At 46.1% G+C, this 18,582-nt stretch overlaps 1 protein-coding gene across 1 annotated transcript in view; it reads right to left on the bottom strand.

Annotated features, from left to right (window-relative positions):
* The window catches only part of HS3ST6 (heparan sulfate-glucosamine 3-sulfotransferase 6), a 54,563-nt gene extending 37,579 nt beyond the window's left edge, over positions 1–16,984 (bottom strand). Inside the window, exon 1 of the mRNA XM_072982370.2 lies at positions 16,182–16,984. Coding sequence (XP_072838471.2) covers positions 16,182–16,843 — 662 coding nt within the window. The 5' untranslated portion in view covers positions 16,844–16,984. The remainder of the gene's footprint in view (positions 1–16,181) is intronic.
* Positions 16,985–18,582: the final 1,598 nt, after the last annotated feature.

Genomic DNA, 18,582 nt, shown 5'->3' with positions numbered 1-18,582 from the left:
TCCTTCGGAGTGAGCGGCGCTGACAAAACAGCCGTCCTATCAGCATGGGACGCCGTTGGCTGCCAATGCCCTCCTCTCAGCCAGGATGTATTGACAAGGGTTAAGTAATGAGAGGGCTGGCGCAGCGACACCCACGCAGGAGAGCACCTCATCAACGCTCGGATCAATGCTGTTTATTGAGCCCTCGTCATATCCCCAGATGGCTGAGATGGTAATTGAGGGGCTTCATTTCATTTCCAAGGCGATCGGTGTTGTTCACTCCGTCGGGGCACTGTCCAAGACAAGATGTCACTCAGAATTACAAGGAAAAAAGGGAACAGAGCAGCCAAGGCCGGCCCCACCGTGAGGCAGAGCGAGGCAGCTACCTGGGGCCTCGAAAACTGAGGATAGCAGACAGATGGATGCAAGCCACATGGGCTACTTTTACACACCTCCCACTCTAAACTAGGCTGAGACTCTCCGACAGAGTCCATTCCCACGTAGGTGAGGCTCGGCTCCAAATCCAGTCACGGTCCGCATGCAGAACGGGAGGAGGGGCCATTTTGGCTTTTGCCTCGGGCACCCAAATCGGCTGGGTCAGCCCCATCCAAAAAGGACCAAGGACCAAGCGGAACAGCTAAATATTCATCCAGGAAAGATCCCTGTGCCTAAAGGCGCACATGTACAAACACACCACCCACCCACAAAAGAGAGTTTTAACATTATAAAAAAACAGTGTGGTTTGGTGATTAGGGTGTTTAAGTTACCACAGAACGCCCGCGTTCTTCATATCTCTCCTCAGCTACGAACCTCATGGAGTGACTCCAGGCCAATCACTCTCTGCTAGCCTGGCTTACCTCGCAGGGCTGATGTTGCGAACATAAAGTGTGGGGGGTGGGGAGAAGACAGCCCTTTGCCGTGCCTGACTCTCACGAGAGGAAAAGGGAGTTATGAAAGTAACACATAAATATCCAAGAAGCACGCTTGCTCAGCAGGATGGCTGGGGGAGGTAGGACCCGGAGAGGAGGAAGGAGAGGTCCAAAATTGAGAGCAGAGGTGGCGTTTCCACGAGGCGCACAAGCAGGCTTCCCAAGTGGGACATTGGGGCCAATGAGCCTTGTTGCACAAGGGCAGTGGATTCGTTCCGGGTTTCAATCCGAACTTCACAAGGGCTAGCCAGGTTGCTGTGCCCTGTCTTGCAAACAGGATCAACACCTTAGAGAGCTACCATGTTTTCCAACCATTGTTATAGCTGAATTATATACTGCCCGGATCACCTTTCTCTAGCCATATACGTAATCCATATATATGGATGACTATTTGACTCACCCAAGCGTTCTTGGACTGCAATTCCCAGAAGCTTTCACCCCCCAGCCCAGCTGAGGGTGAAGGCTTCTGGGAATTGCAATCCAAGAACTGCTGGGTTACTGTAGGTTGCGAACCACTGATATACAACAAAACTTGACAAACAGCCTTTGTGAGAAACATGGCACAAAAGCTGAGGACAAATTAATTCATCTTTCGGGTCCTACTAAGACGATTTGATCCTTTTGCTGCCAACGGTCTAAATTGTCTACTTCGCTACACATACATGGCTAGACAGGCTGTTTCAACCAGCAGAAAGGCATGGCTTAGCCCTGGTCCTGAGTAGGTCCGTTTTCCTTCTAGATCCACAGGTTCTCAAGGCGCTCTAGAAACAGGCAATTTAACAGATCAAAGCACAAGACATATTTTTGGTTGCTTGAAATGAAGCTCAGCTACAACACGAAGTTCTGTTTAGCTTTGCCAAAACGAGAGCTTTAAAGCAAAGTGTTTTGTTTTGATCTTATGAAATCTCACCTTCGGGCACCTTGATTCACCATCAAAGAGGCGTGCCTGAGACACAGATTCATGGTGACTATAGGAGGAGGGGAAGCCGGCTTCAAGGCTAAGTTTCTGAGGCTCCAAAGCAAGAATGCCAGTGAGAGGGTTTGTTATTAAGGAACCTTGGCTGACCAAGATCTGACTCAGTAGAAAATAGTGGATGTTTCTAAACTCTAATCTAGGCATCTTCTGCTGAAGCTTTGTGAGATATCTGGGATTCTGTGAACATGGATAGCGTTCCTATCTAGGTATTATTCAACCAGGTACTGTGAACATGCTCAAGAGGTGACCATCAACCTCCAGTGCTTTCAATCATTGTGTCCTTCATGATTCTTCGTATTCAGTCTTCTGCCCCTGTGTGAAATCTACACATCAATAAGAACCCTGGAAAATCTGGGTTCTTGCTTATTGAGCAGAGTTTGCCCCTAAGCAGGACTATTCTCCTTTACAGACCCTGTGTCAAAACCATGAAGAACATGGTCAACAGAGGGAGACAGAACTAGGCACGTCCCTCTACACCTGTGTTTCCCAAGATGCCCAGATGTTCTCGGATAAAAACTCCCAGAAGCCTTCACCATGAGTTGTGCTCCCCAGGATTACTGGGGGCTGCAGCCTAAGAACATCTGGGGACCAAAGGTTGGGAACCACTTGTATAGACATGTTCATGGCACTGAGGTGAATACTATCGGGGTAAGGCATGGGTATTAGCGCAAATGCATCTATGCTTCCCATTCCCTGGATGAAGCTCTCCATATAGGAAAAATGGCATTATAAAGGGGACACAAAGAGAAAGAAGGGAGTATCTCCAAATATGGATGTTGTTGTTTTTTCATTGACAGCCCTAGCTTATAATTACAGCAGATGGTTCTTCTTGAGTCCTAGCACGCTATCTTGAAGGCACCAATGTCATCTAACTTTGGAAGATGAGTAGGCTCAGACCTGGTTAGTATTTAGATGAGAAGTAATACCATGTAAGTTGAAGTAGGAATCTCACCCGGAGGCTTGGAGAGTCATGCCAGCCAGACAAAGTTGATCGTACCAGCTTAGATGGACCTATGGTCTCCTCAATAGAGGAGGTCCTTCATAGAGGTCTCCTAAACTAACATTCCCAGAAGAATAACTGAATTAGTTTGTAGTGAGTGGTAGCAAAAAACCATCAAAAGTGTTTTTTTTCTGGCATCTTAAAAGCAGAGTTTCATTCAATCAAAGTTTCTGTAGACGGTAGTCCACTTCTTCAGAAAGATGGGGCGTCTTCTCTGGTTGAGTTTCCTTTTCTGGCTGATAAGATGATGACGTGGGCTACAGTCTATGAAAGCCGATGACTACGTGTCAGTCCTTCGGATGCCACAAAACTCCCAGAGTTTGTTTTGTTTTGTTTTCTATGGGTGTCAATTGCACGGCAAGCAAATATGTCACTCATCGCGGCCTCGGCTTTCAAAAGGATATTGCATCTCATCGCACCTGCAATGTTAAGCAAGGGCGGAATCACAAATCGGATAGAAGCCCGGACAAGTTGGGACCTAGCTGATTCTTCTATCCCCAGAAGCTCTGACAGCGGCTGGAATCCAGGGTGTGTGCTTGCTGGTCGGGCGTTTATGGGTCTCACGGTAGGAAATCAATAGGGGATGGGTCAGACCTCCCCCATCTGCAAAGATACTTAACAAGGTCACCTCCATATTCTCAGAAGATTAATGAGAAGAGATTACGAACGGGGGCCAAGTGACAAGCGAGTATATTAATGTAATTCTCTCCTGCTTGTAATCAATTTGTTCTCAGAGAATCCTCGCCGGTCATCTGTCCCTGAAGATTTCCGATACAGTCCCAGAATTTTTACACACACCGCCTCTGAGCCCTTCATAGTCTAACACGTGGACTATGTTAGCACAAGGCGCGGGCCACATCTGGCCCACCAAGGCCACGGAGGGCAGACCCTCAGTCGATCCCGCACTACACCCCCAAACATCCCCCCATCACTGAAAAGAAATTCACCTTCTTATGAAACGTTACACTGCAATAAGGGTTTTTTTTGGGGGGGTTTCCTGCGGCTGTCCAAGCTATCTCCCCTCCTTTGGGGTCCTCGAAATAATATGAACTCAAAACCAGAGTGTCTCATTTTCATTTTCGGGGGGGAGATGAGCAGGTGTGTCTCACAAGGATTTGTGAAGGTAGGGGAGGGTTGGCACTGGAATCCCCCCCCGAACCTCTATGTTTTCCCACGCTTAATGCCAAATATTGTTGGGTTCCCAAAGATATCACAGGATGTTAATTTGTCCCTCTGGATCTCTCTCGGCTAAATTTTGAAGCTTTCTCTCAGCAACACCAAAGCGATTTTCAGTTCCTGGGGTGTGTGGAAAGAAGACCCTGAAGAAGAACTTTAAAGAAAACAAGTTTCAAGTCATAGTTACTTTGCTGTAAAAAGTAATGTTCTCTAACTACTTTTAAACTGCTGGCCAGCATTCCAGAGAAACATTGAGCTCATGTTTGAAACTTTTATCTCTTCTCTATCTTATTTTAAAATAAAGTAACAGATAAATAAAGAAAAGTAATGAGCAAACACTTAGTTACTTCAAGTAATGACAACAAATCACTTTTTAAAGCACTGTCATGAGAGAACAGGGATCATTTACTATTTAATGGTAACTTTTCAAGCTCTGACTTGACCATGTGCTTAGTTATTTCAGCGCAGCACTGTTGAATCGTGGCCTGCCCCACCCACTGGGTTTAGTTGATTGTTCCCTGCTTCTTCTCACTACCAAAATAAGTTCACAAACCGGACTTCATGAAACGGCAACCACATTTCTAGATAAAAAAATGAGTATCTAGAGGGATGGGGAGTAACTGGGCAGAAGAAATGAACAGCAATATCAGAAGGATCTAGTCTGCAAATGCATTAAAAATATGAATCTGGATAATGTTTAAAAGATCTTACACCGAAATTCACACGCGAAGTGGAAAGGGTTGAATATGACTTAATGAATACTGGCAATAAGATTTTTGGCGTGTTCCACATCACAGAATGATCTGAGCACGCTTCCCATTAGGAACCCTAATTACAGAAAGACAGATCCCAGATAAATAGATTATATAAATATTGGGAAACTCTCTCCAAAAGCCAGCGGAACCAGAATTCGGCAGTGACAAAAGCTGCAACAATAATTCCCGTAAAACACTGCAGTTTTTTTATCCTTGTGGTTCGACACTTGCTCACTTACTCTCCTGTGCTTTTTATCTCCAAGTTGAAAATCAGAAAAAAATAAAGACTCTTGAAGATGGGTTTTTTGTATTGCCATGTTCCACCTCCCCAATCTGTTGCTTAATGCAAGAAGAGCTTGTGATTTATTGGGGTTTGCCTCCAAACGGTTGTCTACCGACCTGGAAGTGGTATAGCCCTAAACGTCAAGTCAAGAAGTTTTCACAAGCTTCTACCTGTCTGGAAAGTGGTCCTCATTTTATCAGTCTCAGACCAACATCCATGAGTTCCAGGATCTTTTCAAACTTACCAATCACTTTAGTTTATTTTTGGTATCATTTTGTTCCCGGGGCAGAGTTTAGCGCTACAGTGTTTCTCATCTATGGCAGATGAAAAACACTGTAGCACTAAACTGTGCCCTGGGAACAAAATGATACAAAAAATAAACCAAAGTGTTTGGTTGTGTCAAAAAGATCTTGGAACCCATTAATAAACACTGTACAAAGTGAGACGAGAGGAACGTCATCTGGATGTCAAGAGAATTTCAATGACGACCAGTACTTCACAGGGTGCTTAAATGCATAGAGGTGCTCCGTGTAGAAGATGCCACAGAAGTGACTGTGTTCCAGACGTTCTTGATGTGATGGAGAAGAGCATGAGCTGACTTCCAAAGGAACAGCAGTGCATAAGGTCAGATTAGCCTCTTGTCAATAAAACGACTTTTTAGCCTTAAATCTAAGAGTTCTTTTATTCGTCACCCTCACTTGTACAGGGCAATACCGACCTGCCCCTCTAGAAACTGACTCGAAGCTGTCCTCCCAGCTCAGCATTTCTGCTTAGCTCAGTTTCAAATCCTTCCACCTCTCGAGAAAAGCAAACCATTCACCCCATCCCGTTTCCAAAGAGCTAAAACAGAGAGAACCCAGAACGGTTTCCCCATGCCACTTCGGGATATTGCTTTCTGTTTTATAACCAAGGCCTCCGTTTTTGAAAGAGCACCAGGGGGAGAGAATAGGGGGGAAGACAGCGGCCACCAGAACCTCACGCTGATGGGTTCACCCAAGCAGACAGACTCCTCAAATGCTTTGAAAAGCCATTTAGGAGCTTAAATCCTGGTATTAAAGCAAGCCTTTCATTAGCCAACTTTTCAATCCCCACCCAAGCTTAATACAGTGGGGAGGGAGGGGGGAAGTCCTCTGTCTCTCCCACCCACCCACCCCCAGCCTCCTTGCTTTACCAAAAGGTCCCCCCGTAAGCTTTTAAGTCTGCTCTCCAATTAACTTTTGTGCCTCCCTCATCCAACTTCCGTGCAGAGACCACTTCCTTCTTGGAACAAAAGTAATTATTATTGTTAAAGAGCCTGCACACACACACACACACACATACACACACACACACACTTACACACACTTAAGTAGCAGATTTCCATTTGCACAGCCACTGCCTACAGCTAACCCCATTAGCTTTGCCTCTTGCTTCTCTGCCATCCTGTAAGTTCTAAAAGCTTTTTTGAACAAATGGGTGGGTGTTGAGAGGATAGGGCCACTCAGGCAGCAGAACACGGAGGACCAGAGCAACAGAACCCTGTTCCCCACCAGGAGGAAGAGATTCCCGCCCGCCGCCACCCTGAAAAAACTTCAATGAAAAAAATGCACAATAATAGATCTGTATTTCAATGTGGGGAGTGAAAACCCACGATTCTGTTCCTTCTTCCTTTATTGATCTCTGGCTTGTGCTTCAACATTTATATCACCAGTGCTAACTCACACAACTTTTCTTAATAAACGCGAATTCCCATGGCCTATCACCAGAGATGGGCATGAAGCTGAAAAATGGTGGTTCGTGACAGTTCGTAGTTGGCCACGAACCACGAACCAACCAGAAAACCGAACTATGAACTAATTCAAGTTTCATTTTGTACCCAGCTCTCTCTATCAACAGAAGCCACTAGTGGCTAAAGATTTCAGGGAAGGATCTGAAAAAAGTAACTTTTCCAAGGTCTACCACCACGTTTTCCTACCCTGTACAGAATGTTTATATGCACACTTTGAAATGGAAGCTATGAAGAATTAATCTAATTCAACTCCTGGCATTTAAGGGCAATTTTGACCACATGTGTCTGCTTTTGTCTTAAACAACAGCACTGAAACTCACAATTATGGGGCCACCCACCAGTTTTAAAAAGCCTGGAGTCCGAAGAAGAATTTGAAATCCCCAGATGATGAATAAATTCCAAAACGGTGCCCATATCTTCCATGTATCCAGGCCCATGGGGCACACGGCTAGCAGCCACATAGCTGTGATACTCACCCTGCGTCGAACAGTTTTGGCGAAAGATTCCTGAGGTCCCGAACATGAAGGATATGAATTCGTAATATGAATATTATTGCAAGAGATGAAATAAAAAGTGACTAGTCCTCAAGAACTGAAAGAGTATGAGTTGAGAGGCAATTTCACTTTAGTTACAAATTATGTAGCACCGCCATGCCTTAATTTCGCTTTCTTAACCCGAGCCACCACAAAATGGGGAAAGCATGCCTGAATCCCTAGGAACACATTCAATCACTATGTAGACTATGTACCATACTATAAGGAGCTGCTTATACTCTGCATCACAAGACAATGAACTTATTTCTATTTATAATTTACTGTTACAAATTACTATTTCTATAATTTGCTATTACAATTTACTATTATACATAATTTACTATTATAATTTACTGCTATAAATAATGTACTATTAGAAAAGTGGATATGTATAACTTACTTCGTAATATATGAAGCTATTTATAAAAGTGCAAAACGGAGGCTATTTATATTCATGTATGTTTTCCAGAAGATTCATGGGCCATTAAAAACCAGAGTAGATAAGGGTAGTGAAGAAGCAATAGAGTTGATGACTTGAATAGGCTGACCCAGAACACAGGGAAGTGTCTAAGAATTCCTTTGGTTTCTCTCTTCCCAAGTGCAAAAGTCTGTTGGAATTATGTTTTTCCAACACTAATGTGCACCTGGTTCTAATAACGAGGTCTCCATCATGCCAGTATTTGCGCTTCAATCAGGACCCAACGGTGTACTTTTCACCATGCAAGAAGCTTTCAATAAATGCACGTAACTGCAAGTCCGTGTGGTCAGTGGATCCGCTCCAGGTTTTACCTTAAACGTTACAGGAGCTATCCACGGTGCTGATCTTGTTTTGAGGCCAGAGTTGTAGTCCAGCTAAATTCCAACTAAAACCTGGAGTGGAATTTAGAGAACTGGGGAATCCTTAAGGGCGGGTATTTAATTCCTTGGAGGACAGGGAAGAAGGAAGACGTCCTGTCACTACCCCAAGCCATGTTGAGTTTAAGAGCCCTTGGCCTGGAAATTCCAGAAGAACAAGTGAGTAAGAAGTCGTTGCAAAAATCCAACGCCTCGTGGAGATAGACGTTGTCCACTCCATTCCAAAAAAGTTGAGAAGAGGTATTAAGCATGTGAGAGGGCAGGTACCGTTTTCCATTTGCCTTTCAGAAGCAGTTCCCCCCAAATCCATAAATTTCCTCTTATTTGGGGTGCGAAGAACTTGAAAACTACGGCGGCTAAGAATTCTTGGAATTATCATTTTTTAAAAAGCTACATTTCACCACTCTGTCTGAGAGATCTTTCATTTTATTTTTTTTTAAGCTCAGTGCAGAAGAAACCCGAACCGGCAGATCCAGCCATGCAGGCCCAGGGCTTGGAATACCTAAATCTGGATTTGATCCCCGTGTACTGAACCATGTGAGTGCCAAATTAAGGTTGCTGCTTTAAGAGAGAGAAAGGAGGGGATTTATCTTTTTAAAAACTTTTATATCAGGCAGAAAGAACCAACCTGATCTTTTCCACCTTGGAAAAAGCTTTACTTTCTAAATCTGAGTAGTATAGACAAGTGGAACTTTTCATTTCAGTTCATTCCCCCCCCCCATTTACCAACCATCTCAGATCCCATCTTTATAATGGAAAGAATTGGAGGGAAAAAGCCAAACCAGCACCTTTCAAAGCTGAGAAACAGCTACCCATATTTTTCTGAGTATAAGACGCCCCGGTGTATAAGACACCCCCCACGTTTCTAACCCAAAATTAAGAAATCTAAGTGGGGCTTAGCAAGTGTAGGGGGGAAAGCCTGCAGGACCGCTTTGATCCCTGCTTTCCCCTCCACTTGTTTTTGTTCTCTCCTCAGCTTACTTCCGTGTATAAGGTGACCGTCGATTTTTAGTCTAAAGATTTTAGACGAAAGTATAGTCTTATACATGGAAAAATATGGTACATGGTCTTTTGCCTAAAACGAGGGTTTTCAGCTGTCCCAGTGCTCCGATCAGGCTGCTATAATCTTTTCAACTGGACAAGTGAGATGCCTCCCAATAGATTCTGTGAATCAAGTAGAATCAATGCACCACAGAAGACTTGTCTGGATTCCCATAGACTGTGATACTATTGATTTATACCTCTTAGAACTCTTGAGTTGGAATACTCAAACTTTACACGGCTTGTGACAAAACTTGTTCTCCGAACGCAGGCAGGCAACTTTTCCCCAGTGGTTCCCTCCCTCCCCCCCTTTTTGCCTTTAAAACAATTGTGTAGGGCAAGCGGCTGAAATTCGGGCAGACCATTTAAACTCTTCAAGTGGCAATGTTTTAAAATGCTTACCTTCACGCACGCATGCACAAAATGATGCAACTCTTTTTTTAAAAATCTACCGGGATGAGCTCTAAAACCTTCTAATCTGGATCCTGAGGGCCAACAAAAATAGCTTTCCAACGTCAGTGTCACAAAAGGAGCATAAAGTAACTGAATTATTTTAGACGTCTTTTCACTTTGCTTCAATTACTTTCTTTAAAGCCTTCACTCTCTTAACTTATTCCTACAAGTGCCAACCCAGGAAAGCTGTATTTATCCTTCTCGTGGCCCGCTTTCAAGAGTGAAAGGTTGACCCACAGAATTACGCCGGGCCTTCTGATGGCTTTCTTTGGCTGTCAGCAACAATCACAAGTTCCCCTGAGATAAGGCACGGGGAAACAAATAAACACAGCCCACGAAAACATGTCGTGTGTTGATTTAGGGACTATTTACAAAGCTCTTGGGTCAACAAAAGCCACCTGCCAATTATTCCCATCCCGGTCTTGATCTTTGTTATCTACATACATCTAGATACAACATTTGGGATAAACACACACAGAAGGCTTTGTTGTTTTCTGTGGGCGGGCGGGCAGGAATCCTTAAGACAAACAATGCCACCGGTGCTTGGAAGGGGGGGCAGTGGTCAACATGTTGGAAATTAAAATATTTTGGCATGTTCAAGGTTTCTTGGCTTAGTCAAATATTTCAGAAATGTTGACACAACCTTGAAAGTTCCCCAGAAGGCAAGCTGCTCAGCTTGTATTCTTCCCCCCCACCCCAATATAGGCACACACCCCATATTTAAATATTCTCAGCACCTGCAAGCATCTGCAATCTTAAATACACCCAAATTAAGTAACACGTCCCCCCCCCCGCTCTTTGCCAAAAAAATAAAAGGAGAGAGGGATTTAAGAAAGGGAAAAAAAGATGTTCGACAAGTATTTCTGAAAGAAACCTCATTATTTCTTTTTCTTTTTTTCCCTGAAGGCTTCTCCGGCTGCTTAAAAAGTATTAAAGGGAAGGGATCAAGGCCAAGAATCATAACATACATGAAGTGCCAAAAGCTTGCTTATTTGAGTTGAGGGACAAGAAAAGAAATGGGCAGATTTGTTACCGCTGACCGTTCAAAGTGAAATAAATACACAGGGGGGAAAAGAAGACAGGAAGGAGAAATAGGTCTGGCTGAAAAATATGACGAATGGGTTCTAAAGCAACGCAAGGCCCTTCTCAGGAGTGGGAAATCTTCACTATCAAACCTAGAACGTTGACGATGATCAACCTCAAGCAGGAGAAAAAGAAGGAAAAGTCAAATTTTTTTCCAATCCTCCTATCTCCTGAGGGGTCATGATCCAGATTCATGCATTACTGAGACCTGAACACATATTTCCACTGTGGACATGTTCATTTCACAGCCCAGCCCCTACATTCTGGAGGCACCTACCATCTATGTTTCCACACCATCCCTACCCAGATGTGTCGTGACTGAATCCTGGCTCACCTGCAGCCCTCCTCTTTCTACCCCGGGGATAAAAACAAGCAACCGTTCACACCTAGCTATGTCTCCAGACAAGCTCTTCCTACCCACCCAAATTATACAACTTTTCTGCTTGCACTGAGAGACAAACGAAGGAATGTCCATCAAGATGTACTGCCATTACCACCACCCCCCAAAAAATTCCCACCGTTCAGGTAAACAGTTTATACATGCCTTTATGTTCACCTGAGATGAACGTGTGGTTTTAATTAAACGCTATCATCATTCAAAACCAAGCCCCGTGACATTTGCCTTCACTGGTCTTTGAAGGTTTATTTCTGGAGCTCTACGTGTATGTACACATCATGAAAAATTAACATTATATTCTCGTTAAGGTTATTAACACAGGCACCCATGCCCTCCTATCAGGAAAGCTGTGCAATGTCTTTCTCTTAAGACAAACATCTAAAGGTGTACCATTCCTGGCTTCGACACAGAAGTTCAATTTGCTGCTTTAAAGTGTTCCATCATTGCTGCTCTGTTACAAAATAGAATTCCAACAGACATTAGCAAAACACTGCTTGCTCAAAGCCAACGGACGGGCCCTTGTTTTGCCAAATATTAAGATCCAAAGCAGGATATGTGATTGAAAACACATTTCTATTCAGCTAAAAAGCAGCCATCCATCTTGGCTAAAAGCTGCATCGCCTCCTTACTGGAAATAACGCCCATTAAACGCAGGGAGATTTACTTCTGAGTAAATACGAAGATCTGGCTGCACATCTGATTTTGAAGAATAAGACCCAGCAAACTTTTTTTTAATGTCCCTTGGGGTTTGTCTCGAAGCAGACGTAACAGGCTGAACCGGAAGGTGAGAATTCCACAAATTAAAACATACCCTCTTTTAACTTCACACTTTTAGTACCTACCCACACATGATCTGATGATAATCCACCGGATGCATCCGTTGACTTCTAAGCCCAGATAAATCAGCTCCAGGCTGATATCCAGTTGGCTAAGAGCATTTAATATTAAGCACATGAACAGTAGCTCTTGGGCCTTTTTTCAGTTAGACCACCTAACGAGGCAGAGGTTCGTTTGTGCTAAAAGAGCATCAGATTTTTTGAACTACTTCCATGCAATTGTAGTGCTGTCACATAAAGGAGTCGGATGCTTATCGCTACATAGTGCGTCAAGCTTTGAGCTACATAAAAATAACCAGGTACTGTAAGACTGCTGTTCTAAAATACTAGCAAGGAAGGAGAGTTACGTTCATGGATCAAGACTGCAACAACACCGAAAACAATAATAAACCAAGGCAACGAATTTAAAGGACATGGAAGCAACATCAGGTCATCTGCCCCTTTCAGCAACCAAAGCCATTCTAAAATATTTGGTCTTACCAATTTAAAACCAGCACGATTTGTTAAGTTGCTTTCTGAAATTCAGAAATTTTGCAAATGCATCAAGTCACCCACAGGTTTCGAGGACCAGTTGTGAATTTTTAGGCTTTGCAACCAGTCCCTTATACATCAACAATACTGAGAAATATGAAGTGCAATAATAATAATAATAATAATAATAATAATAATAATAATAATAATAATAATAATAATAATAATAATAATAATAATAATAATAATAATAATAATAAGGGTATAGCCAGTGACCCTTTGCAACAAATCAGTGGCGGAAAAATGCCTCGGTGATCATAACCTTCTCCACCTGCGCCGTGACCTCAAATTACTGCTTTTCTTTTTTCACTTCTGACATGCCAACGGCCATTGCTTCCGAAGGCCCCATGAAAACCCATAGGTCTGCACTTACAGCTGCCGGTTCAGGCAAGGGTGTTGGGCAGCTGTCTCACACTTGATCAACGGCCACCTCTCTTAGCTACCCTCTCAAAAAAAAAACCCAACAACCTGCCGCCTCCAAGAAATGCAAGGGATACTCCAAGAAATCCATTACTTCCACAATTCTTCTCTTCTTTCTTCTACAAATGGCCTGTAAGCTCTTTGGGGCAGGGGCCTGCCTTTTCGTAGGGGCTCATACCACTCCGTGATGTAGCACTGTGGACTAGCGATGGGTAGGACACTCAACTTAGGCCATGCACGCCAAGAGAAAAAAAATAACATCTCTTCACAGTTACCCATCTTTCTAAAATGCCACGTAGGCATTCAAAGTCTTTGGCCCTATCCTGACACCAAGACGAACGAGCGTTCAAGACGCCAGAATCCTCAGATCGCAGTGGGGAGCAGAAATCATGCACCACGGCTTTCTCCTGAAAGTTACTTCCCCCCCCCTTCCCGGCATATGAAGCGTCCCTTCGCATGAGTGTCACCCTTGGGCCATTGCGTCTCACATTGATTCCTCCCCAATACTGTATTGGCTTTGTTCCCTTATCGGCATTCGTACGGGCAGGGGGAAAACAATTAAAACATATATAGCACAGACACTAGATGGACAGGATTGTAAGAAAAAGGCTCCTTCTTGCAGACTTTCCCAAGCAGAAAAATTTCACACACACTCCTTTACCGCACAATCCCAAGATCATAATAATCAAAGAGTAAATTTGGATAATTAACGAACTCTCTGGAACAAGCTCATCGTGACTTTCTTTGGGTTTGGGAGATCTTCAGCTTTGTTACAGTCTGGTTCGAAACAGGAAAAAGATCCATCAAACTACGATGCCAGCCTGGAGTTGTTCAGAAGTTCCCCCAAAACGCTAAAGACATTTATGATTCAAACAGGGGAAGAGAAGCCAGATGTAGAAGGACGGGAAAAGACGGTATTGTCTGCACAACCTTACTGTGCTTGGAACATCAATCTTTCTGCCCTTTCTGCTTTACGGGACGGTTTCGACTCTAAACTTCAGAGGCCATGGGTGAAAGTTTAGAAAGTTTCTCTATAGATTCCAAAAATATGTAGATATATTTGAAAGATTGGGAGTTCAGCCAGGACTCCGGAGAGGGGTGGAGTCAAAAGAAAATTGCAAAGCAACTTTGTAAAAACTTTGTGAGTCTGTCTTCTAGAGATCATTAGCAATGTGCAATAGAAGGAAACACCTTAAATTCCATTAATTGCTTAAGGGTTGTTTTTTTATTTAAAAAATCACAATGTTTTCCATCCTTAATCAGCTTTTGTCCCCTCCCCTTTGGAGAATCTAGATTCTTTTGAAGCTGACAAAAGCCAAGGCCACTCCATTGACTTCAAAGGAATGCCGTTTTACACTTTGAAAGTTCAAACTGTCTTTCATACTTTCTCCCATGATGGAAGGTTTCATAAAAGAACAGCAAAAGGATGGGAAAAAGGTAACAAACCCCCCCCCCCAAAGTGAAATGTGCCTACGGTTTCACCCACAATGAACCCATGCATTGTTCATTGAAGAGTCTGCCTTTCCAGTTTGCATTTTACAATCTGTGCCTGGAAAGCAATGTCTGGGCCAGGATCACTCGAAAACATATTTTCCTAAGCCCACTTCTCAGGAAAAAATGACCTCAGCACAAAGATTTTGTCCCAGAATGAATGGAAAGAAGGACAAGGCATACTTTTCAATGAAACCATTTTTGCATTGAAACCGTTGGATCCAAGCTCATTAATAATAAGAATAAAAATAATAATAAAAAGTCCTGATGCCCTTAAACAACATTTTGGAATTTTTTTTAGCTTTCACGCTCTATTAAGAAGGTTGTTTCCCTAATTTTAATTAATCAGGAAGCAGAAATTCTGACCTAACTAATTCTACCTAGCAAACGGAATGTCAGCTTCTCTCTACATCCCAAAGAGTGAAAAAACAAAGCGAAAGATGGAGCAACAGATTATGTTACAACCTAATTAATTAGGAGTTACAATCCCCGCCCTTTTAACTGGTAATTATTATTGGGTGTGCTGTAATGGCAAGTGAGGGATGCAATTTCCAGAGCAGAAGCTGGTAGTTTATCCATATCAGTTAATCCAAGGGGTGTAAAAGTTTGATGGTATCCTATCATGCATGGGGACAGAACGACCCAGTCTTGGAGATACTGGTCCCAGTACAGCTGGTTGTTTCAATCAGAGTACGTAGCCCCATCGCTGAAGGGTTAGTCAACAATGTATATCCATCTGTTTCAACAGATCTACTCTTGTTGGGTTTACCAAGTAGATTGAGACTCTCCAGCACCTTGTTTTCTACTTTCCATGACTTTGTATTTATTTGTAGGTAGGTAGGTAGGTAGGTAGGTAGGTAGGTAGGTAGGTAGGTAGGTAGGTAGGTAGGTAGGTAGGTAGGTAGGTAGGTAGGTAGGTAGGTAGGTAGGTAGGTAGGTAGAAGGAAGGAAGGAAGGAAGGAAGGAAGGAAGGAAGGAAGGAAGGAAGGAAGGAAGGAAGGAAAGAATTAGTTGACAGGAAAACACAGGGGGACTATCAGCAGAAGACAGCAAGGTCTAGACCCCATAAAATTCCTTTCAGGATGCAACTGTATGCTAAAAACTGTCATCTGCTAACAGCTAAGCAGCAGATTCCGAGCAACGGGTCTTAAACTTTCCACGGGCGGTTGAAAGACGGACAAAACTTTTGAACCCGGGAGCGGAAGGGGCGCAAGCCGAGCCCTCCTGTCCAGCGCCCCTTAGACGCGGATCGTTCTCCTTTCCAAAACGACAGGCTTAAATATCCCACCTCTCCAGCCCCGTAGGTACGAAGCAAACATCGGATCGTCCGGCTAAGCGCAGGTGTATATATATTTAAAAAAAGGAAGAAGAACGAAACTTTAACCTTCCCTAAGGTGTTTTGTTTTTCCTTCTCCTCCTTTTTAAACGATGAGAACTTTAAAAAAAATAAATAAACGTGTAAGCACAAGAACGTCGTGGGAGCCCCGCCGGGTTTGGAACGCGCCGCGGCGGGGGGTCCAGAACGTTGGGAGGCCGGGATGGAACGTTCGGGCTTCCGAAAAGGAACGCGAGCGGATGGAACGCCCCGGGCGCGCCTTTGATGTCCCTTTGATGTCCCGGCCGGGCGGGCGGGTGAGCGGGATGGGGGGAAGCTTCGCGCCGCGGCCGGCCTTACCTGTACCAGAGCAGCCCTTTCTCGTAGCCGCGGTCGAAGAAGTGCGGCTCGGCCCCGACGGCGCGCACGTCCGGATGGACGCGCAGGAACTCCAGCAGCGCCCGGGTGCCGCCTTTCTTGACGCCCACGATGAGGGCCTGGGGGAACTTTTTGCTCCCGAAGCCGTTGGCCACGGGCAAGGGGGGGACGCCCTCCGGGGCCGGGGGGCTCTTGCCGGCGGCCCTCCGCTCCGGCTCAGCCTTCGCCCCTTCCTCCTCCTCCTCCTCCTCGTCGTCGTTGTCTCCTTCTTCTTCTTCATCATCATCCTCCTCTTCCTCCTCGTCCGGCTTCCTCGCCGCGGCGTCCGCGCCGTCGGCCGGCCCGGGGGGACGGCGGCGGGGCGGGCGCAGGAGCAAGGGCTGGGGGGAACCGGGGAGCAAGAGGCCCCCGCCGGCCGGCTGGAGGCTGTGACAGGAGGATCCCGGCAGGCAGGAGTAGAGGAAGGAGCCGCAGCTGAAGAGCAGGAGGCAGAGCATGGTGGTGGTGAGCAGGAGCGGGGCCCGGCGGGGCGGCGGGGCGCGACCCAGGCGCCGCCGAAGCCCCCGCGGCGGCACCAGAGGCAGCAGCACCACCCCCAGGCTCGGCTCCCCGGAGAGGAGAAGCCCGCCGCGGCTACATCCCATGGAGGGCGGGCGCGCCCGGGGGGGCCCCCGGGCCAGGCAGCAGCAGCAGCAGCCGGCGAGCAGCAGCAGCAGCCCGGCCAGGCGGCGGGGGCATCGCGCCCCCTCCGCGCCGGCCAGGTCTCCTCGCGGGGCCGCCCGGGGCCTCCCTTCTTCCAAGGATCGCGCCCGCCCGGCGACGCGATCCCCAAGCCCTGCCTGCCCGCCGCTGCCTTTCTGCCTGGCCCCCCGTCCCGTCCCGGCGTGTCAGCTGCTGCTGCTGCTGCCGCGCGCGCGCCCGCGCTCCCTCCGCCCCACTCGCCGCCCGGGTCACTTTTACACACACACACAAACACACACACACACACACCCTCCTCGCCGGCGCCGCCCCCTGGGCCGGTCACTTTCACTTCGGGAGACTCCCCTCCCCCCTCCCTCCTCCCCGCCCCCCCCGCGAAAGGGAAAGTGCCGCCGGGAGGAACCCCGGGTCCGGACGCGCGTCGCCCAGAGGCCAGGCGCAACGGTCCGGGGGATCGCATCTGCCCCGCAGCCGACCGAGGAGGGATCGCCTCCCCGGGTGTATGATATATATACACACACAGAGGATCCCCACGTTACAGCGCCCGGCACTTCCCTGCCCCTACGCAGGGACCCTGGCGGGGAGAGAAGGGCTGGACGCTCGGGAAGGGGATTGCTCGGGAGTAAACAAGGGACCGCCTCTCCAACTTCGCCACCCCGGTCCCTCGGCGGACTGTTTTGCTGCTTTGTCGCTGTTCTCTCTCTTTCTCTCTCTCCTTGTTAGTTCCTGGTGTTTTCTCAAGGCAGCATGGGCGGGCGGGAGAGGCGCTACTCGGGAGTAAACAGGGGGCAGAGCTCTCCGACTTTGAGAACCCCAACATCTCTCCCCCCCCGCCGCATTTATCGGTTATAGCCATTGCATCGAATTGCATAGTCTTTCGTCTGCGGAGCTCAAGGCAGGGGGGCAGGGAGGTCTACTCGGGAGTAAACACAAACCGCAGCCTTCCAGTCTTTATGTACTTCCCCCTTCCTCCCAGCAGCACAGCGGTATATACTTTCTTTACTATTCTCTTAGCTGCAGTTCTTCTATCCCTGGCCTTTCCTCCAGGCAGGGTGGAGAGGATCCCTCGGAAGGAAACAGAGAGCGGGGCTCTCAAACGTTACAGAATCCACACACTCTCTGCTCATTCACATCACATCATAATCTTAATTTTAGAAAGGGCAGAGCTGGAAGGGGTCCTGTAGATCATCTAGTCCAGCCCTTGTCAGGGAGGCCCCGTGGGGGACTCGAACCCCCAACCTCAGCCATTGGAAGGGTTTCAAAGGGGGTTTTCAAAGGTAAGGTTCGCCAAAATCAGCCACTCCTGGTACCAATTGAGTTTTTCCGGCTCTAGAGCATCAGCATTGCCTTCGGAGTTTGCCCTGAGACATATGTTGTTGTTGTTGTTGTTGTCATTGTCGTTGTTGTTGTCGTTGTTGTCGTTGTTGTCGTTGTTATACTTTATTCACTGAAACAAACAGTTCACTGTAGAGTCACACAAGGAAATGAGACGTAGGCCAATGGAAAGTAGGATTCGCTTCCACTTCATGATAATAGACACCTATATAATCATGGGAACAGATTCACAACCAAGGACAGGAAGAAACTTAGCTAAAAGCACGATTTTTCAGTTGCAAGGGGAACTCATATAGCTTAGATCACTGATTTTTCAAGTTTTTTGTGTGGTACTTTCCCCTAATTGCTA

This window comes from Pogona vitticeps, chromosome 13 (genome assembly GCF_051106095.1).
Source record: "Pogona vitticeps strain Pit_001003342236 chromosome 13, PviZW2.1, whole genome shotgun sequence".
NCBI classification, from domain to species: domain Eukaryota; kingdom Metazoa; phylum Chordata; class Lepidosauria; order Squamata; family Agamidae; genus Pogona; species Pogona vitticeps.
Note: the sequence above shows the minus strand (reverse complement) of the source record. Positions and strands in the feature narration are given on the sequence as shown.